The 25,122-nt window shown below is 39.7% G+C and overlaps 1 protein-coding gene across 1 annotated transcript in view; it reads right to left on the bottom strand.

Moving 5' to 3' along the window:
• The window catches only part of MYO16 (myosin XVI), a 406,857-nt gene that overhangs the window by 12,781 nt on the left and 368,954 nt on the right, over nt 1-25,122 (bottom strand). Inside the window, exons 32-33 of the mRNA XM_068526630.1 lie at nt 21,175-21,333; nt 7,793-7,878 (exon numbers count right to left, since the gene is read on the bottom strand). Of these exons, the coding sequence (XP_068382731.1) occupies nt 7,793-7,878; nt 21,175-21,333 (245 nt within the window). The remainder of the gene's footprint in view (nt 1-7,792; nt 7,879-21,174; nt 21,334-25,122) is intronic.

The following is a 25,122-nucleotide window of genomic DNA, read 5'->3' as shown; positions in this document are numbered from 1 at the left end:
ATGAGGAAAACCACTTCGTGATACTGAATGCTAATAAAACTACTAGCCCAATCTAAATAGACTTTAAAAATCAACTATATTTAAGAAAGGGGCATAGTTTAGCACCTCCATTGACCGTGGAACTCACTGCATGGGGGAAGCATCTTCTCTGTCCTCAACCTTGAGTCTCCCTCCAAAGTTTAGTTACCAGTTAGGGTCACCACTTGAGAATGAGAGATAAGAGAGGCAATTCCTTCTCATCATTAAATGCACAAATAGTTCCTAAGAGTATTAGACCATTTCTCCAGGATGCCCAGTTTATTATAGGGGTCTGACTTTGTCCCTGAGTAAAATAAAGTCTATTGATTTGGAGGGATTTCTGTGCGACCAGTTGTTAAGAATTACAAGCTTTGGTTTTACATATTTATGACTCGGTGGGAGTACCAGTGATCATTATTTTGTATTAAAATGTCTGATAAACAACATTCCAATAATCCTATCATCAGAAGACGTGAACAGGCATGATTTTTACTACCTTAAAGAATAAAGATTGCTAAATAATAATGCAGGCTAAACTTAGTGAATTAAGGACTATAAATAATGCTCAGTAGCAACACATAAAACATTAGGCCAAATAAATGAGAAAGGGTACCAGTTTACGTTACCCAAGATGCTGTAACAGACAAACCACAAATACCAGTGGATTGACACAAAATCCACCCATTTTAGCCTTGTTCATGTTAAGGCTGAAACGGGTGTTTCTGATCAGTGGATGGATGGCCTCCACGTTGTCACAAATGTACTCTGCATCTTCCAGGGTCTTGGAGGATTGTGTATCCAGCTTTTGGATGGGAAAGGGCATAAAGCACTCACAGTCCAAGGGAGGTTTGCATGGGCCAAGGCTGGAGGGAGCTCACATCAGTACAGCTCCTGCTCCATTGGCTGTATCTCAGTCACATGACCACTCCCAACCACAAGCATGCTGGGAAACGTAGTCTAGCTAGGCGCTTCCAAAGAAATGGATTTGGTGGGCACTGTGTCTGCCAGGGGTGGTGCCTAGGGGCCGTTGACTGTGTCTTTAAGACATAGTCATTGCAAATCATGTGGGTACAAATGCTAGAGAAAATAGAGAAAGGAAAAGAGATGTCAGGAAGCATTAGAAAGGAAAATAGACAAGATTCTGCCAAAGTAGGCAACATACAAGAGCAGATCTTTTTAATCAAGACTCCTTTCCCAAAATAGATATTAAAAATCACCTGCAAGTGTATACAATTAATTTAAATCCACTTGGGCTTCAAAATCTAGGCTTTTTGTGTCATTGACTTCATGACACTTCTTCCCAATATCATAGTTCATCTGTTTTAGAACCTATTTCTGACTCTGTCAGAAATGACAGTTTCAAATAATAGTGTAATCATAGAAATCAGAGAAAAATCAGGTCTTGGAGGTCTACTAAGGTCATAAAATAAATTCCTTCACCAAGGTTGGCTAGATTACGTTTCAGCACCATGGAAAACTTTCTGTTCCTTTAGCCTAAATTTTTCTTTCAAAGTTGTCAGGCCCCATTAATGTACAGAGCAGTACACTTAATAAGTCAGAAACTCTGGGGCCCAGGTTCCCAGGTATCAATCCTCCAGTTCTCTGTATCTGGAGCAGGAACAGAGCTATCTGTCTTATATTTTCCACTTATAGAAAAGGCAAACCTGGTTAACAGTTTTGAAGAAAGACAATGCAATACAGTCATAACTGGGATTTAACATTTAGCCTCTTGCTGTCGTTTGTAACTTAAAAGTTCCCTTTTTCTAGAATTAACACTTATAGCTAATGGTAATTTCTACTGCTCTTCAGGGAAACATCTAGTCGTACTGCAGAATGGAGTTACTCCATTGCAGCCACGCTGGCCATCTTGCGATCCAGGCCGGCTCCTGTCCAGGGTCTTTGCTCCTTCCCTACCTGGAGTGCTCCCCTGACCTCAGCCTGGCTGACTCCCTGACTTTCTTACTGTGTCTTTGCTCAGCGAGGCTTTTGTTGTCCATCGGATTTAAAATTGCAGCCCTACCCCACCTTCTCCCACACCACTCTTGTCACTCCCAGCCCTAATTATCCTGTTTCTTTCTAAAATGTATTTTAAGAAATATTAAAGGAACGAGAAATCAGAATTGTGACTATGTTTGTATTTTTATTTTTTGGCCATGCCCCATGTGGGATCTTAGTTCCCCAACCAGGGATCAAACCCGTGCAGGGGAAGCATGGAGTCTTAACTCCTGGACCTCCAGGGAAGTCCTGAGACTATGTTTTTAAAAAGGAGAAAGGTGACCTGCAGAGATATCACAAGACCTTTCTCCTTTTTAAAAACATAGTCACCAAGTATACTTCAACAAAACAAACAAACAAAAAACACATAGTCACAATTCTGCTTTCTCGTTCCTTTCATATTTCTTAAAATTGATTTTTCCTCATTGATAATAGTCAATGTCTTCACTGGAAAAACATTCTGCACTTGAATACATTTAGGATACAATTCTATGAAGGAAAAAATACAAAATATAGGATTTGTTTTTGTTATTTTCCAAGTTTCTATATATCTATACAGGACATGTTCCTTTCCTGTTGAAAACGCTGCCATTTAACTCTTAACCATAAAATTAATTTACTGCCTTCATTGCTTGCCCATAATATGGAAGTCACGAGTGGTGCATACTGATTTCCCGAAACCTCAGCGGTGTGAAGAGCTTTCTATGATAGATCTCCTTCGGTTTGTAGCTTACAAGTGAAATACACATAATTCCTTTGGAAATGGTTATCTAATTTCTATTCCCGATCATGTGTTTTAGAATTACCCCCTTAACATTAAAGGAAAAGTGTCTACATTTTGTTATTTTATCTAACACACTGTTTCTTTTCCATGCCACAATATAGTTTAAGCAGTCCATGTGACAAATAAAATGAATATAGAAAGAAGGCATTGGGTTTATTGAGCGCTCTGCAACTCTTCATTTCTTTGATATGTGACATTACAAAAAGGTTCCTTTGATGGTTCAGTAAAACAAACCACATAACAATTTGTTTCTTGATGTGGATCAACTGCGTATTGATTCTGTTAGGGCTTTCATTGGCGGCTGTGTCGGAAGGGAGTAGATATTTATTAAGCTCTCAGGCACTGGATTGCCACTATTTTATCAGAAACCATCAATGATTTCTTACATTGAATATTTGAATATTACAGATATTAAGAATAACTTTTAGTGCTCTTTTAAAAAGCCAAAGAATATAACAAAAAGTTTGGCAAGAAATACAATAAATGCCCACAACGAAAATTGAAGATCGTAAACCACACAATATTACTGGGCAGAACAGATAGATGAGAGGAATAAAATGGCAGGAGGTGAAATCTGGTAAAGTTAAAACGAGACTGTAAATACAAATTAACTATGCTCAAATAAAAAATAATCTCATTTTTCAATGTCAAGTGTGGACCCCTAAACAGATGTGTAAATAGCAATTTCATGCCGAGGGCAAGCGCTGAGCACTTTATTTCATCCATCCTCTCTGCTGCCCGCCTGCCTTCAGGCCCGCCCTCTTCTGCTCTGCTCAGGCTTTCGCTCTATTTATAATCTGTGGGCTCCCTGTTTCAGGTTACCTGGCCCCCTGAGTCAGCATTGCAGTCTCAGCACAAACACGAAGAAGTCCCTCTAGGCTGGTGGGTGTATTCTCAGTATTTCATTCAGTGCTGAGTCTCTCCCCACTGACTTACTTCTAAGGGACTGCATCATGCCAAATGGTATAAACTTAAAAAAAATGATTTCACATGTTACAAAATGTCAAGTAGATAAATGGCATGGTATTTTTATAAACACTGTCTAATTCAAAAACCAACATGAAGTGGCTTCTTCAACCTCTGCGATTCCAGTTTCGAGAACTGGGAAATGCCACAAAGCCCCCTTTCAGGACTAGGATGTGGGATTCCACGATGCTACACCTTCACTGCTGGTTTACTTGTGCCCTGGGGTGCAGAAGGACATGAATAGTTCGCCTTGGTTCACAGCCTGGACCTACCAAGCCTTCTACATAAGGAGCATAAATGATCACAGCCACATACTCGATCCGGCTAGTGTCTCAGCTTTTACTAGTTCCAAATATTTTAAGCAAAATTGATTTACTACTTTTACATAAAGTCCTTACATTTTGTAAATTAATTTTAAAAATACAATGGAATAGAACATAAACTACATTTTCTATATTCTGTACCTTGAGAAAAGAACCTATTTATGGAGGTGCTACCCCTATTAGAAAATTGTTTACATCTACATTAAGAATAATGCAGGGCTCCCCTGGTGGTGCAGTGGTTGAGAATCTGCCTGCTAATTCAGGGGACACGGGGTCGAGCCCTGGCCTGGGAAGATCCCACATGCCGCGGAGCAACTAGGCCCGTGAGCCACAACTACTGAGCCTGCGCGTCTGGAGCTTGTGCTCCGCAACAAGAGAGGCCACGACAGTGAGAGGCCCACACACTGCGATGAATAGTGCCCCCCACTCGCCACAACTAGAGAAAGCCCTCGCACAGAAACGAAGACCCAACACAGCCATAAATAAATAAATAAATAAAAATAAAAATAAATAAAAACATTTCATTACACAATACGTTTAAAAAAAAAAAGAATAATGCACACTCTATGTAAAACTTGAAAGATGAATGGATAAAGAAGATGTGGTACATGTATACAATGGAATACTACTCAACCATAAAAAAGAACGAAATAATGCCATTTGCAGCAGCATGGATGCAACTAGAGATGATCATACTAAGTGAAATAAGTCAGAAAGAGAAAGACAAATATCATATGATATCACTTATATGTGGAATCTAAACTATGGCACAAATGAACCTATCTGCAAAACAGAAACAGACTCACAGACATAGAAAACAGACTTGTCGTGGCCAGTGGGGAGGAGGGGAGGGAGAGGGAGGGACTGGGAGTTTGGGGTTAGTAGATGCAAACTATTACATTTAGAATGAATAAACAACAAGGTCCTACTATATAGCACAGGAAACTATATTCAATATCCTGTGATAAACCATCATGGAAAAGAATATAAAAAAGGAATGTATATGTATGTATAGCTGAGTCACTTTGCTGTACAGCAGAAATTAGCATAACATTGTAAATCGACTATACTTCAATTAAAAAAAATAGAGAATAAAAAATAAAATTAAAAAAACCCTTTGCTATAAAGTAAATTTTATAGATAATAACAATAAAATCAAATTAGTGTGTCAGTCAAAATTCTTCTTTGCAAGCAACAGAAACTAACTCGAACAGGTAGAAGATTTATTGGAAAGCAAAATAATTGGACGTGAAGTTAAGGACAGGTTTGGCAGGTGGGCTGCACCCAAGGTGAACGCGGTGACTGGCGGTCACAGACACAGGCTAGCATCTTTGGCCACCGGAGGGAGCCACTGTGGCCAGATGACACCCCCATGGCGACATCTATCCTTGTCCCTTCCATCGTATGTCTCTCAACTCATAACCCATGGTGGATAGACAGAGCCCATCTCACATGCATTTATCCAGCTGTCAAAGGAAGGGAGGAAGGTGAAATCTCTCTCCTTATATTATCATGGTGGTAGGCCAGAAACTTAAATATGTGGCCAGCAGCTAAAAACACAAACCACAAATGTCCACTACAGCTACGTAAGATTTTCACCTTGACCAAAACTTCTTTAAATTTTATGTAAAAGTTGGGTGACTCCTCCATTGCTTTTAATGTCATGGTAAGCTCACTCTCAGAAACAAGACATAGGATCTTGACATCCATTCAAACTGTGGACGCTGCATTTTCCCTATGACCTCTGGAAAATTACTAAATCTATTTCTTGTTTTCTTTATCTACAGTAACACCCAGACATTTTATCTTCCTTAAAGGGATTTCATTAAAATCACTGATGATGCTAATTAAAATATAGACATCCTCAAATAGGAATTCAATTTTTAGTCAACATTTAATTTTATTGCTACATGCCCAATCAGTTCAGGGCTGATTTTATAGAATTCTTATTTAATAGCATTACTAGAAAATCTAGAATGCAATATGCCTGTATGTGTCCATATTTCCTCTATAAATGTCATACAAGAAGCATTTATGCTGAGAGATGTGTGGCCATTCAAGGCATAGTTCCACATAACTGTTATAGGTCCCCAACACTGACACATGTGTCCTGCCAGGAGAATGCCCACACCAGGCATGGAAGAAAATGAGCCTGGTTTTCCATTTCCTTGAAAAAATGCACTGTGAGATAACTGGAGATTGTTTGCATTTGAAAACAAGCCCTCATTGAAAACTGGGAATGGAAAATTACTCCCGGTGATCTTTCCCATCCCTCTTTGCATCTTAGCCAAATCCATGAAAGATCAGAGGGAAAGTTGCAGAGATGCCTATTTTATGCACCTTCTCTCAAAATTAACCCTTTTCTCTATGAACCACATTGAAGTGGGAGCCCTGGGAAGGATGTATCTATCACTGTGCTCTAACGTATAGGAGCCAACCCTATAATAAAAATCAAGCCAATGTCCTTTACAAGCAGGTTCCCCCGTGAATTATCATAGATAAAGCAGCTGTAATGCTTACAAGGTAAAGTAAATGCATCTCTAAGGAACAGAGGGGAGATTAGGACAATCTATTATTGCAAGCAATCAGCATTTTTTTTCTATTTCAATGCCTATGTATCAGCATAAGTGATTTCAACATATTGTCTACTGTAAGATTTATTTTTAAGATTAAATTATTGATTTTTCCCACTAACTCATCAGTGTTATTTAGAAAATCTAAGCTGATAATATAACCGTGCCTATATAATGTCAAATGTTCAGATGAAAACAGATCCTTGGCTGGATAGTTGGTTTCATGAAAACATATGAATACTTGACTGAGTTTTTAAACGATTTTAATGTAGATATTTGACAAAGCAAAAGTTGTGCTGTAATTTCATAAAAAATAATCTTGCTGCTAAAGCAATAATCTTTAATATATTGATAATAAAATCTTTGATACATTGTTGGTTGTGTACCACCTTCAAAGCAAAGTCATATTTTTTGAAGATACTTATTGAAAACAATATTTTAAAGTTCAACATAAAAAGGACACTAAACTATTGATATAAATCCTTTATTCTTTCTACAAACACTAGAGTTTATTTTAAAGTGATAATCCTCTTTATTTTGGCAAAATTTTTGAGGCCAAACACATTATGCATACACGTGAAATTACTGAAGCACATCCAAACAGTTTTGTGAACTGCAATCTCATTTTGATTTTGCAGTATTCTGATCATATGATAGTTTATAAATGAATTTGGATTACATGGAATTTGAGGTGGTAACTGAGAAATGGCCATGAAACCACAGGGGCTTCAAGCATTTTATTTCCATATTGTCCTCACTTACAGCCTTCCTATTTCAGCTGAGGTCAAATGCAGGAAATACTAATACCATTCAGCAGATGCAATATACCCTTCACCTGACAGTGATTTTAAAATGCCACTACATAAATTGTCATAACAGTTCATATGAAACCATCTATTAATTTTTATTTGTTTTGGATGTTCTTCTTTTTTTGAAACCAGCAGAAAATAGAGAGCAGTTAGCTGATACAAAGGGAAAGAGAATGTTGAGGTGAAGAAACTTACAGCAGAGTTGAAAATAACTGTGTTCCCTAGTCCAATAAGAACAAACACTCTTGGTCACACCTTCATGAATCTCTTGTAGGCATTTAACTTCGGTTATCATAGCGAAGGTAAGCATTGAGGGGTCATTACCTGAGTGGTGTGACTCTCTCTATGTCTCTGAAAGGAGGAGGTCCCACTCCCAGACAACCTGGAGAATCCATCGTCTTCAGGTAAACCTATGGAGGTCAACACAAAATAGCCGTTAAGTTGTGTGTTCTTTCCCCAAATAAAGTAAGTCGTGTACTTATTGAACAAACTAAAATGGTGACATTTCATGGATTGAAATGAAGGTCAGTAAACACTCACTGAAAAATAAATTTCCCAAGGCAGCATGGTAATACCAGGTATTGCTGGAGTTCCATCTAATCAAAGAGGAAATGTACTGGCAAAAAAAGATGAAATGATAATGAAGAAATATGTCGTAATAGCACAAACGTGGTCAAAGAAGTACTGGAGGGGAGAAGGAAAACTTTTCTAGAGGCTGAAAATAGTCTGATGAAACACTGATGGGGGAAAGAGAAGCCTGTGAGCAACGGAGGGTAAATGGGTCCCTGCGGTTGCAGTTTGTTTCCCATTTGTGGGGTAGCAGGGTGGCTGAGATGGAAGACAGATAAGACACCATCAAGTCTACGTGTCAGATGAATTCTATTGACTATCGTTCATTCTACACCCAAAGGGAAGGAGGAGATTGGGTGAAATTCCATGCGGAAAAGGCCGGGGTAGCTGCCCGATCACAACAGACCAATACATAACCAACTCTATAGGCTCAGCGGTGGGTCTGAGGCAACTCATATCTCCCACGATACAGAAGTGCCTTCGAGGCTCCAAAAGGTTATAGTAATTATCCCTCGTGGCCCAAGCAGAGTTTTTCATCGTCAGCCTGGCTGACGTTCTGGGCTGTATAATTCTCTGTTGGGGTCTGTCCTGTGCACTGCACCGTGTTCATCAGCAACACCTCCTTAGCTGTGGCAACCAAAACTGTCCCCAGACATTGCCAAATATCCCCTGGGAGGCAAAATCATCCCTGGCTGAGAAGCACTGTGAGAGAGGGATCAATCGGGTGACTTACTGATAAAAATGAATGGATTAAAAAGTAACTATCCAATGAAAGTTCAACCTAGACAACTTTAGATTCTGAAGTGATTGCTCCTCTCATCTGAAATCATAATTAACCAGTATGGTACAACTGATTAAACATGTACATGATTCCTGATTTAAACATCATTAGAAAATCACTCATATTTTTCCAGTTAGAGAGTTAGTTCTGCAGAGAGGTCCACAACATCCTGTTAACACATAAGAAGACTCCCCAGTTGATCTTCTTGATATATATACAAATACCTTGGCATGGAAGGGTTAGTTCATTGAGACTGGGCAGGAGAGGGCCAGTATCTGGGAAGTGATAGATATACGGATGGGTGGTCATGGGGGGACTGGGTCTTGGTCAAAAGCAATAGCAATGTCTAAAGTTGCCCAGGGGAATACTGTATCAAGACCCGGGTAGCAGGTGTGGGGAAGGTTCCAATCAAGCAGTGAGTGTTAGAGTGATCGGAATCAATACAGAGGAAGGGTGGGTGGAAATCCAAGATCACACACAGGTTGGCGTTCCAGGCAACTAGATAAGCAGATAGTCACAATAAAATGTATGCCCAGGTAGCAGGGCAAAGCTAAGAGTTTGGGATTCATGTGGAGGGGGATGAAGGGCTCATTGACAAGCAAGACAAATATCTGCTGCTAGAGAATCTGGTTCACTGGACGTCTTACAGAGACTAGGAACCTGGGGAAGGAGAAGAGGGCTGTGATTCATTTTTAGAAATTAAATGATCAATTAGAAGATTGCTCGCTGAATCAGAACAGAAACTGAGCTTAGTGAGGATCCAAACTCAGAGCCAAGGCATTAGCATGAACTGCTTTACACAGTGTCAACTAAATAAAGTTAGGAAATATCTAGGTCACCCTCTGAATAAGGCACTGGGAAATGCGCCAAGACTCAAGAAAAGGTCTGCCTCCGAGGAGCTCAAATCTTCACGGTAATGCCTCTTAAGCAGGATACACAACAGAATGACTTAAGGGTTCCACAGGGCACAGGTGGCGTTGAGATGGATCTGGAGAAAGCAGGGATTCACTCTGGTTGAGGGATTAGAGGAAGAGTGATGGTGGAGATGCCAAAGGCTGTGGACCTTCCAGGATGGGGAGGCTTTTGAAAGGTGAGCAAGGTTGAGGAAGGTCAGCCTGGCCAAGAGAATGGAAGAGCTGAAGCATCGTAACATGGAACCCGAGATGTCTCCACATCCTGGGGGTGGCCTGTAAGATGGCCGAAGTAGGGGACCTGGAGGGTGTAGTCCAGAAATTAAAGGCGTCACCTAACACGTCACAGAATCTGGCGATATTTGAAGGCAATGGGTAGCACTGTAGATTTCTGAGAAGGGCTGTGGCACCAGGGTACCTAAGTGGTGAGTGCAAAGGCATCTCTTACCTGTCGACTAAAGAGGGGTCAGGACAGATAGAGTCAGTGTCGGGGGTGGGGATGGAAGGCTGGGCGGTGACAGAGAGAGAGTGACAGAGAAGAAAGGGGCACTGGAGAAAGTCTGGGAATGTCATTTCCTCCTGGTGATGCAGGAGGTGAGGGGGCTACAGGGGAAGAAGACTCTGGGGTGGCACTGACCCTGAAGGTCATAGCAGGGAGGTGAGAAAGCCCGGTTATGGCAAATATGGCATGGGAGTGTGAATCCGGAGGAGCAAAGGAATAGCCGGAAGCACTGAAGGTGCAAAGGAGATTAGAAAAGGCAGGGTTTCTTTTTCTGGCCAACAAAACCTTTTATTTTGTTGCCATATTAGAAGCAGTACTTTTTAAAGGCAAATGATCTAAAAATGACACCAAAGACACACGCCATGAAGGAAAAGAAAATGTATCAATACTTCTATTCGAACCTTAAAAATAAATATACTTTAAAAATATCAAAAAAGTAAAATGCAAATTAAAAAAGAACAACAAAGAACATTTAAATACACCAAATAAAAGGCTCTATTATTCTTAAAACATCCTACAAGTCAAAATAAAGGACCTACTCTCATATTTTAAAATATGGGCAAAGACTCTGTACAGAAAATTAGAGAGACTATAAATGACCACTAAATAATACACAAGTTTATTTTCACTGAGTATTCAAAGAAGTGCACATAAAACTACAATAATTAACCCATCTTATCTATCAAGACAACAAATATCTCAAGACTCTTTATTACAGAAATTTCATGTACATATAAAAGCAAAGAGAATATGGAGTGAAACTCCATGGACCCATCACCAAGCTTCAGGATTTTCAGTATTTCAATCTTGTTTCATCTACTTCTCATTATCTTTTTAAAAAAATACAGAAATTATATTATTTCACCTGTAAATTCTTGAACATGTGTCCCTCATGTAGCTAAGGGCCATTGTTACACAAAGGCATCAGAAGAATCCCAAAGCCTTGGGGTAGAGAATCCCACTGTGCTTTCCTACGGGGTTGAAGACCCCTGACTGGTGCTGGGGGCACATTCAAGGCTCATCTGAAGCCCCTTATTTGCTGACTTCCATTGGAAGTGGGGTCTCCATCACAGAACGATTGCTCACGCATACTTATAAACCTGCTCTAGTTTTCTCAGGGCACAGCCCTCTCCCAGACCAGACTCTGGGGCAATAATTCCCAGCAAACACAGTTCTACACCCCTCCTTCCATGTACTCTTTCTGCAGCAGCAACAGTGTGCTTCCCTTCCCTTGAACTCTACCCTCATACCACGACTTCCATTCATGCCAGAGGCTCCGAATCGTAATGGCTGAACACCAGTGTAGACCATCAAAATGACCTGCGTGTTTGACTATACACACGTGGGTACTTGGGTCTATGTGTAAACAAGTCATGAGCCATTGATTCTAGTATTATAGCCTGTGTGGTCTTGGAGGAATTAATTCACTGCCTTACACCTCATCTATGTCATGTACATAATTCTTGTTTTTATTGGATAAATCCTCAGGGATCTTCTAGCTCTAAAATATCTAAGCCTTTTATGATATCTGTGTATAGGTAGTATTTATTGAGCACTAATTTTAGCTAGCATCATTGTATTGATACTAAATCCTCATAACAATCCCACAGGGCAGGGGGACTGTCCTTTGATTGTCCCCATTTTTAAGCTGAGAAAACTGAGAATTGGAGAGGTTAAGTCATTTTCTCAGGGTCATGGAGTTAGTGTGCATCAGCCCTGGGTCTGAACGCAGGCAGAGAGGAACAATGCAACACTGCTAGGAAATGGCAGAGTCAGCAGTTCCATCCGCCATTTTCAACCCGACTTCTCAACTACAGTGGAGGAAACTGAATTAAATGAATTCCAAATTAGAAATTATTCAATATGACTTCAAACTATCTTTAATGAAAAGGAGGAGTGGAGCAGGGCTTTCTGAATGCCTGAGGAGCTTGCTTTCTTGACAAATCTACCTTCTGCTGCTCAAAATAGATAATTGCACCATATTCTAGATTGTCAAGTGAAGGCTTGCTTCCTCTGGCAGTTTGGCTCTGAATCAGAAAGCAGTATGAATTCCAAAGAATCTATACAGTTCCTATAAACAAGATGAGGTTGTAAAACCTATATTTGAATACATTTCATGGGTTCTAACCAAAGGCTCCTTCGCTAGGGGTCTGGATCTTTCTTGAGCATGAGTGAAAAAAGCCATTCTCCAAAGTTCCCAGAGTCGATGTGGTTTGGTGCTACCATCGCACTAGGTTCAATGTGGCCTTGGAGTCTATGCAAAGAATGCAGAGCTTCTGGTCTTGTAAATGGTCTCACCCAGTACTTTATCACCATAGATTATCCTTACAATGCACCGAGGATAAACACAGCACAAATAAAGTAAGACAATCTTCAGAGAATGGTAAATGTAAAATCAAATATAATGACTGTATTCTTTAATTGTCATTTTTTCTGATGCCCAGCGATAAAATGTGTAGTCATCAAGCAGCAAGAAAGAAAATCATGCTGAACATAAAATGGCCTAGATAGAATTTGTCATATCTTTATTTCCCCACTAAACATCTTTAGATTCACAATATTTTGTTTGATATAACTACAACGTTCTAGCACTAAAAACTGTTCTCTAATCTAATGATAAATAACCACAATTCCAGGGAATAATTAAATATAGAAAAAAAGATCTAAGTCTGTGTTCGCATCAGTAAAAGGATGGCAATTAAAGTAAGTGATAGCTATAATTACCCACACATAACTATATTTCAGCAAATGAACAAACAGATAATTATTTCTGGGAAGCAGAGGTAGCATGCAGATACTGGCATTCCAGAGAAATCGTTTCCTTGAAAATAACACTATTTCTGATTCAATGAAAACTTCGAGTTATTTTAAACACTTATTCCCATCTTGTGCCTTTATTTAGTAAGCATATTGACTATACGCTGTGAATTGTGAACCAGTACGACTAACCGATTTGAGTTATACTGACCATGTATATATCATGTGCTGTACATATATAACATCTGATCAGTTTTTATCATACCGACCAGGAGAGGTTTTCTGACTCTGGCCCCGGCATAGGACTTACTGGCTCTCATGAAATATGCAACATTGTTCCAATCAGTAAATGCTGTTACTGAGTGCCTGCCTGAGTATCCAGAGCGTTGTGCCGGATATTTTAATAGTCATGGGAAGGTTTCAGGAACCCAGAAGCTCATGGTGTCCACACAGGTAAATCAAAATAAACATGTCATGTTGCTTTGAAAGACTGAAATCCTAATTGAAATAATTTTCCTTTTGTGCACATAACTCGAGATTTTCAAGTGATCTTCAATGAACAACAACGCAGAACTAGCTTTATTTTAAAATCTGGTCTCTATAAGCATTTAAGGGATAACGTATAAATCTCTGTTTCAGTGTTTGAACATACACTATCAGTTACATACTGAAGTTTTGAAGCCTGATATTCCTAAATATTTAATTTTATATGATTAATTTCAGGCAACATATTCCACAAAAATTTCCATTTGGTCTAGAGGGTTTTTTGGTTTGCTCCGTTTGTTTTGGGGTTTATTTTGATTTTTAGAGTAAAACTCAGAGTTTTTTGTATTAAGTTTTCTAGGACCATTTACCAAGCCATAGCTTTTGGCTTTTGACTCAAAACACAGACAAATTAAATATTTTGGTAAAGGGGAGGGCCTATTTTCTCTTTCCTTGTGGTAGAACAAGCATCATCCAAGGTGAGCTAGGGAGAATGGCAGGGAGTGAAAATTTAATAAAAATGAAGGGATATATGGTTATCTTTTTAAATGTTTGTGCATTCAGTTTTGATCAACCAATATATTTCAAATTCCCTTTTTGTTTAGCAGCTATCCTTAAATACTCCAAAACTGAAAATAAAAAATGAATTAATTACCTTCTTACTAGATATATGCAACCTTTGTGAAATATTCTCTTATCACACACTTGTTGACTATTGCTGTCACTCAAATTCCATTTTTATTATTTTAGGAATATTTAATTTCAGTATAAGGGTATACAACGTTTTTGTTATCCTTTTTGTAAAGGGTTATCATCAGAGATTTCAGAAAGCAATGGTTTTAAAAGAAAGATTGTATCTCTATATTTCCATCTAAACACACACACCCATAAATCTGGACATGACACATTAACATGGAAAGTTGTACAAAATGTCTGTTTTCATCAAGTTGGAGTAATCCATCATAAACACTCAGTTTTATCTTAAGGATAGAAAATCAGGAGATAATTCTAATATCCAACAAATGGGGCTGGGTTATTTTAAGTCATGTTAGTCTTATCTGATGAGATGCTATATGCATTGTGTACAATTAACAGCCAACTGTAAACAATGCAGATCCGCATTTGTTGACCTAGAGATATACCACATGAGATTTCTAAGGGAAAAAAGTAGATTGTCAAAACCACGTGTAGAGTATAACTCACGCTTTATAAAAACAAAACCGAACATCTTATATAAACACACACATATACTTGTATGAAAAAAACCAGAATCCTACACAGTGGAATATTAGACATGTTTTGGGTATTTCTGGGTAATACAGGGAGTGGTAGGTTTTACTCATTGTTTATTCTTTCCTGTATTTTCCAAATTGTCACATAAAACATGTACAGCTTTTATAACCTGCATAAAATTAAAACGCCAGATGAATAGTAATATGTTGTTGAAGAAGAGAGGAGAAAACTAAGGAAAGACCCATGTTCTGGGAACCTGGGAACCGGTACGTCTGTCTGTTCTTGGTAACTGCAGTTCCTTTCCCTAGAAATCTTTACCGCAGGTATAAAAATCCTTCTGTATCTTCCCAGTGTCATTTCCTCCCATCGTACCAAAAAGCCTCTGTCTTACGAGCCAAATACTTCCAACCAATCTTACATGGAATCCCTGCTTAATATGGGGAGAGGGGTAGCATTCAGAAACACTTTGGGGCTTTTTCTCTGTGTGTGTGTGGTGAAAACAGTCCTTTTCCTGTGTGCCAACAGAACACTCCCGCATTACCCTGGGGTCCTTCGTGCTAAGCTTGAACGAGCCCTGCCCTAATCAACTACCCACCCCATGACTCCTTCCAAGTAAAGCGTGACTTGTGATGAGAATCGCCTGGGTAGATTTTCCCCAAGACCCATTCGCCCCCTCCTGCTGGGCAGGTCAGCAATGAACATCCTTGGGTCAGCAATGAACATCCTTGGGTGAGCAATGTGCTCAGATGAAAAACTACATCCCGCGACCTTACTTGGACCTGGAGGGAAGCCAGAGATAGGACGGTGAAGCCAGAATCTCTTGACGGCCGTGGAGTACCACCATCCTGGCTACCTAACAGCCATTCTGAAATACCCTCCCTCCCTCTTTCTCTCCCATTTTTTTTTTTAAGTGAGGAACTTAACTACCACACAAGTCAAGAAATAGAACATTGTCCATTACCCAGAAGCTCCCAACGTTCTCTCTCAAATCAGTATTGGCTCTTTCTCCTCCGAATGAAATCCCTGCCCTAACACGCCTGGTGATCCTTTCACAAAGCTCCTCATCCTGGTCAGTCAGTTCTGAAATTCTATAGGATCTGCAGTAGGATCACGTGGTGGTTTTTTTTTTTTTAATTAATTAATTTACTTATTTATTTTTGGCTGTGTTGGGTCTTCGTTTCTGTGCGAGGGCTTCCTCTAGTTGCGGCAAGCGGGGGCCACTCTTCATCGCGGTGCGCGGGCCTCTCACTATCGCGGCCTCTCTTGTTGCGGAGCACGGGCTCCAGACGCGCAGGCTCAGTAGTTGCTCCACGGCACGTGGGATCTTCCCAGACCAGGGTTCGAACCCGTGTCCCCTGCATTAGCAGGCAGATTCTCAACCACTGCGCCACAGGAAAGCCCCTCACGTGGTGGTTTTAATGTGCATTTCTCTAATTACGAATAAAGTTGGACTTCATTAATAACGTTGACATGCCTTTTCATTTGTCCTTTCTGTTTTTCTGTTCAGTAGTTTTTGTTTGTTTTTAAGTAAACTCTGAATATGGCCCTTTGTTGGTTAAATGTGTTGGAAATATTTTATCCCATTACATATATATACATATATATGTGTGTGTGTGTGTGTATATATATATATATATATATATATATATATATATATATATATATATATATATATTTTTTTTTTTTTTTTTTCCTTTACGGTTAGCACTTTTTTGTATCCTGTTTAATTTGTTTAAGAAGTCCTTTCTTTTCGCATCTCTGAGGTTAAAAAATTATTATTCTATATTTTCTTCTATAAAGTTTATTTTACATTTGACGTTTAGATCTAAAATCTACCAGGGATTGTGTGTGTATAGTGTAAGGTAGGGGTCAAGTTTCATTTTTGTTCCTCACATGGACAGCAATTGATTATTCTTCCTCCAATGCCAATTCTGTCATAAATTAAGTGGCTATTTATGCAAGCTGGGAGAGGTTTCTGTTTTAATTTTTTTTCTTCTCCTTCTTCATTCTTATTCTCTGGAAGAGTTTGTATAACAGTGGAACTATTTCATCCTTAGAATTTTGAGAGAACTTACCAGAAATATCATTTGGGCCTAGAGTTTTCCTTGTAGGAAAGTATTCATTTACAAACTCAATAATTTAACATTTACATAACTATTTAGCTCTCCTATTTCTTTTCTCTATTTTGGGTTAGTTGTAATTTTTTTTGAGAAAAGTATTCATCTAAATTCACAAATTTACTTTGGCATAAAGCTGTTTATAATATAATCATTATCATTTTTTTAAATTTCTGGAAGATCTGTGGTGGGTCCCCTTTTTCATCCCAGAATTGGCTATTTGTGTACACTTTGTTTCTCTACCACCCTTGAAAGAGAATTCTCAATTTTATTAATGCTTCAAAGATTTTTTTTCAAAGAATTAACATTGACTTTGTTGCTTATTTTATATTTCAGTAACTTAGGTTCTTATCTTTCTTGAATCTATTGATTACTCAGCAATGTAATTTTTAACTTCCAAACAGAACTGTTATTGTTTTTAATATGTGCATGCTCTATCTTTTCCTTTTCTATCCCTTCACATTTAAATTTTCAGCATCCTCATGTATTACATGTTTTCAGAAACTTTAAGCTTTAAAATATTGTATTAATTGATTTTTAACGTGAACTTACACTAAATAAGAGTCTTTTAAAGTTTAATGGAATTCAATTGAGTTTAATTATTTTCATGTATGCTTTTTTGTCTACCATCTGAGACTTTTCTATTTGTCGTACCTTGCAGATATTCCTATTTTACCCTTTTTGCTATCTTTTAGGTTGATTGACTTTTTATTATTCTATTTTACTCTATTAGTTTGGAAATTATACACCTCTCTACTGTTCTTTCAGTGGTTACCTTTGAAATTATAACCTGTTAATGTGATTTATTGGTGTATAATACTAAATATTATTTTTACCCCCTCCTAACTTTACTTAGTTTTTTATTGTTCATTTTTCCTTCTTTTACCTGAGCATTCTCGGTCTGCCCATGTTTAATTCTTTCAGTTTTTGTTTTGTTTTGTTTTTATAAGATATCCTTAACTCCCCTTCATTCTTACAGAAGTATTTTACTGTTTGTAAAATTCTAGATAGGCAGTTAGTTTATTTGAGCATGTTAAATATGTTATTTCATTGTCTTTGGACTTCCACTGCTTCTTTAAAGGTAATTTGTCTTTTTTTTTCCTTTTTAACCTGTGGCTGCTTTTAAGATTCATGCTTGGTTACCAGTGTCTCGCTATGATATGCCCAGGAGTATTTTTCTTTGCATTTATCCTACTCAGGCTTTTTTTTTAAACAAAAGTGACGTTTACAGAAAGAAAGATTCACCTTTATTCTATGTACTTGCCTATAAATTTATAGGAACACACTCATTCCTGTTTGTCAACCACCACATGCCCCTCTGTGGTCTGCTGTGGTCTGAATGTTTGTGTCCCCCTAAAACTCATATGTTGAAGCCCTACCCCCCAGTGTGGTGGTGTTAGGAGGTGGAGCCCTTGGGAGGTGATTAGGTCATGTGGGTGGAGCCTCCATGAATGGGATTAGTGCCCTTATAACAGGAAACCCAGAGAGCTAGCTCCTTCCTTCCACCACGTGAGGGCAAGCAGGAAGCTGGCAATCTGCAACCTGCAAGAGGGCTGTCATCGGTGCCGGCACCCTGACCTTGGACTCCAGCCTCCAGAACTGTGGCCAACACATCACTGCTCTTTACAGCCCACCCGGCCTGTGACATTTTGTTACACAGCCCAGCCCTGGCCACTGCACCCAGCCTGTGGTAACCACTCATCTCTTCCTGTCCCTGCAGTTTGCCTTTTCCCAAATGTCATATAAATGCAATCATACTTAGAGTCTTTTGATTCTTTTTTCACTCAGTGCAATGCATTTGTGATGCATCCATTTTGTCATGTGTAATAATGGTTCATCCTTTTTTATTGCAGAGTTGATCCATGCACTGGTCAGCCTGTGAAATGCTCCTGATGGGCCCACCTGGAGGCACTCACACCTCATGTAACCCCTTCCCACGATTCGACTGGACATATGGCCTGAATCCAACAAGCCGGATGTGGCCGGAGTGCTGGCTGTCCCCTCCAAGAGCAGCCGTGCAGTGGGCGTGGCTTCCATCCTGGGTGCTCGTCCTTGCTTTCCCATGGACAGCTTGCTCTGGGGGAAGCCAGCCGCCCTGTTGTGAGGCCTCCCTTGTGGAGATGCTCCTGTGAGTGATGTTGAAATCAGACCATCTTTCCAACCAGCCTGAAGATGACTACAGTTTTGACGGATAGCTGATCGCTTCCTCGCGAGGGACCCTGAACCAAAGGCACTCAGCTCAGCCACACCCAGATTCCTGACCCACAGAAACTACAAAACAACAGCCTCTAAGTTCTGGAGGGTAATTTTTACACAGCAATTAATAACGAATACAGTCCAGTCACCAACTGAAGGACAATTCATTTATTTCCAGTTTTAGGTGATTATGAATAAAGGTAGGATACACATTTGCATACAGGTGTTTATATGGACGCTGTTTTCATTTCTCTTTGGTAAACACCCAGGAGGGGGGCTGCTGGGTCATATGGAAAGTGTATGTTTATAAGAAATTGCCAACTTAAACCTGTTTCTTAGTGCTTTCATCAGTGTTGGAGAATTCTCTCCCATTTCTCACCAGATCTTTTCTCTTGCCCACAGACTCCCTCTCCTTTCCCCAGAATTCCAAAAACCCTTCTCAGCATATCCTTCAGGTCTCTAAATTATTTTACTGGAATATAGGTTCTAAACCATTTTCTGGAATTTCCACTCTTCTCTTCTGCTTCTTTGTGTTTCATTCTTGATATTTTCTGATTTATCTTCCACTTCCCTAGGATTTTTTTTAATGGCTGTGTCTAATTAACTTTAACCTCATCCTCTATTGTACTTAATTTTATGACTGCATTTTTCAATTTCAGAATTTCCATTTGACACGTTTTCATGGCTTCTCATTTCTGCTGAGATTCTCATTCTTTTATCTCCTTAGGCCTAGTAAACATACTTATTTTAAAGTATATGGTTCTGAATTCCAATCTTTTGAGCCCCCATGGATAATACACTGCAATGGATTGTTATTTCTGCTTGTAATTTTCATCTACTTTTGTGTCCTCATGTGCCTGGTCCTTTTTGATTATGTGTTGAACTTTGTATTTGAAAAATGGTTTGTAAGAACATTCTGAAGTCTAGAATACTGTAATTGTCCTTTGGGATAGATTATACTTTTTTTCTCCCAGGTACCTGTGGGCCCTGTCAATGCTGGAGGACCTCAGTCCTGCCCCAGGGATTGAGAAGATTCATAGCTGAGCTGGGGTTCCTGGTTTTTCTTCTGACTCTCAGGATGGACCCTTCAAGGCTTCACCCCAGGGCCTTGGCAGGTGCTGGACTCAGCCTGTCCCCACAATCCTAAAAGGCACAGCCAAGCTTCTCAGCTACCTCCTGTGGACTCAGTGAACGCCCCCAATGTCCTTCAGAGAAAAGCCTAGAATATAGACCTCTTTGCTTGGCCTTCATTGCATCCCATGCCCACCTCCTCAGTCTCTTCAAGAAAAGATTGGTCTGAATTTTCCCTTCAGACAATACTAGAAGCCCTGAGTTTCTTCTAGTGTGGGAGGAATAAGCTATTTGTTTAAGTCACTATTAGACAGGCTTTGGATACACACAGTCAAGCCAATTTCTACAGGATACCTTCACTGATACACTCACATCGAACACCTAAAGCCAGTGTGGTGTTTACCATTCCTTCAGTAGTATTTTCCTTCACACTTTTGAGGTATGAAAAGAAAAAGGGGAAGGGGGAGGGATAAATTAGGAGCTTGGGATTAAAATATACACACTGCTATATATAAAATAGATAACCAACAGGGACCTATTGTATAGCACGGGAAACTATACTCAATTGCTTGTAATAATCTATAAGGGAAAAGAACACACACACACATACACATATATATATACATACACATATACATACACATATATATATCTGAATCACTTTGCTGTACACCTGAAACTAACCAACATTATAAATCAACTATATTGCAATAAAAAAATTTTTTTAAATAAATAAAAAATAAATAAATTTTTAAAAGAAATGAAAAAGATCTATTTTCATTAAAAATACTGTTAGAGTATTTTTCTGCCTCCTTCTTCTCAGTATACGTCTCATTTTATACTGGTTTCCACAGACCAAATACTCCATAAAAATCCCTGAAAAGTCAACTAATACCGAATGCAATTTGAATTCTTTAACTTGAAAATAGTAAGTTGACAACACACCCTAGAGTGATATTTCATACTTTATACCCTTTCCCAGTTTTTAAGCCTACTTCATTTTTGTTTTAATTCCATTCTCCCTAGAAAGTTGATACAACTTAGAACGTATATCTATTTACTTCTGGGTGTAAAGAAGTGCTTACCGTTTGAGACGGAATTTCCATTTTCAGCAGTGATCGCGCTGGAGAGTGAATTAGATAATTGAATCCCATGGTTATTTGCATTTCTATCTTGGGTCTCTGATGCAATTTCTGATGTACCAAGATCATCTCGGCTAGTAAGGTTCATGTTAGTTTCAAAACCTGAAACAAATTGTAAAAAAAATTCTTCTTTTCTGATAAAGTGTACTGAGCAAGTTGATCAAATAGTGGAAGGAAATAATAAAACTTATGAAAACAAACATTAATTATGTTTGAAACAGTAAATTAATAATCACCCTTAATCAAACGTATGGCCTATAAAATATTCACCAAATTTTGACATAACACTGTTAAACATAATGGGATGCATTCAGTGGCAATAATAAATTTCATAACTTGCTATTTTCAAACATAATTATGAAATTCTATACAGAATTTTTGATGTCATATGTCTAATTACTTGTCATTACAGAACTGCCTATCTTGAGAAGGTTATTTCCTAAAAGAAGCATGGCAATATATTCATGTTTCAGAAGTTTTCTGAGTTTTTAAATTAAGTCTAGTTGAGGCAACCTTATAGCTTTGAAAAAATGTAACAGATATATTTTCGCTATTGTTACAAAGTTTATTATCCACTTAGGAATACTAAACTTCAAAACCCTACTTCCGCATTCTATACAGTAACAAAATTACCTAAATGTTTAATGCATGTGCTGTATTGAGTTCTCTGAGGTGAAGAACACAGAAGCCACTGTCCAAATTAGGCTGAAGAGCCGAAAGGAGCCCTCCAACCTTCCGGGGAATTTCTGTTCAACATCAGGGATTTGCCATGTTGCTTCTGCCCCTTGTCTGTGGGTGTACAGTAGATTCTGGGTATCTCTTAGTCAGACTGTTCTGAAGTCTTAGGCCAACACATTATTCAAAAAGGATAATAAACATAATACGCTTTATTATATTTTACAGATGGAGGAACAGTTTACCCACCATGATGGCAGAAGGAAGCAGGCCCAGTCCCCCAGAGCTCATCTCCAAGGCTGGGCTTGACAGGATCCTAGCTCTCCCTCCTGGATGCTATCTCCCCTTGCCCTTGAGACCTGCACTCAAATAGCACTCAGGCCCTCAGCATTTACCCAGATGCTCACACTGACACGTTTTGGTGCTTGGGATAGCATTCCCTATGCCTGGGATGCCCTCTCCCCGCTCAGCCCTCTTCCCTCCCCACCATCAGGAATCTTGCTCAGAGCATCTTCTGTGCAGGGCAGTGGCCGCTCCCTTACAAGTGAGCAGGCCTGGTGTGCCCAGACAGGAGGCCGTTCCAAGGCTTAGAGAAGGGAGAGCTGGACAGATAGAATGAGGGCAAAATGAGCAGGGCTTTGACAACCAGGTGGAAGAGTTTCTATTTCCACGACCCAGGGAGTAGCTCCAGACTCCTTGCATTTAAAAAACAAGTGAAAAGGTTTTGGCCAGGCCAAGGTGGGAATAGCAGCCAAGGCGAGGTCGGGTGATCGACACCATCTTAGCTCTTGACAGCCAGAGATTATTGAACAGGCTGGAACTGAAAGAGTATCTATTCAACTTGGTCAACTCTATTTTGCCTTTTTAAAAATAATCTTCTGAAAATTAGTAAAACAGGTTTGGTTTTAAAGCTGTCTCAAGACACAGACATTCACCTGCTTTTATTTCTCTTTAAGCTTTTTTTTTTTTTTTTTTTTCACTCTTTCAGTTGTTTATTGAATGCTTACTCTGGCCAGACTCTCTCCACTAGCTGGAGGTCCAGTAATGAGTAGACAGGTAGCTTGGGGTGTCGCCCGCAGGACCGTGATTGACAACAAACAAGCAAAGGAACAAGCAAGCAGATGAAGGAAGTTGGTGGGCTCCCAGTTGGGTGGCAGTGGGTCAGGGAACCTTCTCCAGGGGGTCTTGTTTAGGCTCGGAGTGTGAAGCAGGGCATAGCACCTAGGTAACAGGGACGTTCTCTTAGGTCTGGCGGTACAGGACCCCGTCCTCTGAGACACTGTGTGAAGTCCTGGTACGAATATGTGATGCTAGCTTCCCCCAGAATGGATTTCTATCTCATAAACAACTGCTATATGTAAATTATAGTCGCACCCTCCATTTTTGCTATTAAAGTTAAAAAAAATTTTTCATATTTCCAATCAGCAGTTTCACTTGTAGCCAAGAAATGTTTTAAAATGTGTCACAAAACTTAGGCTGTGACCCTTACGTTATCTACTAATATTTTCTCTATGTTTTTATCGTAAGAGCGCACGTCTGCCTATCCCAAGGATGGCTCTGGATTGGAATAAGGGATCGAGTCCTTCCTAAGATGGAAGAATAAGTGGTCAACCTGATGACAATTATTCACACTGTTCTTACGGTAATTACCACCTCCTGCATGTTTATTATGCGCCAATCCCCTGCTAGAGGTGGGACTTGACTTAGTTCTCATTTTCCTAACAATTCTGAAGAGCTGTCACTCCCTCGCCTGTTTTTGAGATGAGGTCACTGGGGCCTGGGGAGGTGAATCTACACTCAAACATTTCCCAGTGAGCCGGTGTCGCCGCTGGGTTTCGATCGAGGCGTGCAGGGCTCTGCCGTCCACCCACACTCATTCTTTGGCTCGGCCCCTTCCGTAAAGGCTTTCTTCCTTATTTCCTTCGCTGATGTAAAGAATAAAGCAGCTTCTTTTCTGTGCCTTTATCAGCCATGCCTCAGTGGTAATGAACTGGGAACCCCAGCTTGAAAAACTGTCCTCTAGCCACCGAAATAGAGTTGTGACATCAATATCGACATCGCCACTTTGGGGTTATGCTTATTCATGAATATTAACCGAGGGATTCTTGGTTACTACATTCTGTGTCAGCCTCTTCTCATAAACGCCCTGACTCCACGTTGAACCTGTGCACGAGAGTCTGTCCCCCAACTTGTTCACTTCTCGATTCAACCCCAATGAGGTTTTGACTCTCAAAAATTTGATTTTGCTGTAAAGTTGTCAGTTTCATGCAAGAATGGTTGCAACATTCCTCGTCAAAAGTACACCCATTATTTAAACACCGAAGGAATTGCAACGGCATCCCATCAAGAGGACCCTGGCATGAAGTCTGAAGAAGGCTTGGTTATAAAAGTGCAGGTACAGGACGCACATTTTGTGGAAAATTTAAAAAAACAATACAGAGCAAATAGAGTCCAAGTTTGTTCATGCCTCCAAGTCGTGGTCATCAGGGTTTTGAGGGTGAAGAAAAGTCACATCAAAAGAAAATATTCAAGATTCTCAATGAATCTAAGCAAACAAGTAGGGAAGTGAGGGCTGGAAAATCCCACATAGAGATTTAAGGGTGTGTCTGAGTCTTTTTTGTATCTCTGCATCTTGTGAAATCAGTGGCCTGTGTAGTTCAGGGGCAGCCTTCTCATGGGCGCATCGTAACATCAGCTAATTCGAATTCCTGTGGAATTTTCTCGTAGCCTGTGAACAGGGTTTCTCTGTGACCTCCCCCGACTTCCTGGTGCTGTTCTTACAGGTACAGGAAAGATGAATCACATCGGGGGATGTGACTCAAAGATACGGTCTCGGTCTTTACATTAAGATACGATGATTGAACACAAGTATGCAATGAAGGCACATTCAAGTTGAGCATTAATCGAACGAGACAATTCTACCAAATCTCGAAATATGAATGCACAAACAATTCCGTAGTCCAGTGCTAGCTTTTATGTAACCAGAGTATCAGGCCGGGTGGGTGTGATGTTTGGAAAACTGTGGTTTTCAATAGGAGATGATACTGCACTCCACGCCCGCCCCCCCCACCCCCCACCCCCACACACCCCGACCTCTCCAGGGGACATTTGACACTGTCTGGAGACATTTTTGGTTGTCACAGCGGGGAGGTGGGTGCTACTGGCATCTAGTGGGTAGAGGTAAGGGATACTGCAAAACCCTCTACAACACACAGG

This window comes from Eschrichtius robustus, chromosome 18, assembly GCF_028021215.1.
Source record: "Eschrichtius robustus isolate mEscRob2 chromosome 18, mEscRob2.pri, whole genome shotgun sequence".
NCBI lineage: Eukaryota > Metazoa > Chordata > Mammalia > Artiodactyla > Eschrichtiidae > Eschrichtius > Eschrichtius robustus.
Note: the sequence above shows the minus strand (reverse complement) of the source record. Positions and strands in the feature narration are given on the sequence as shown.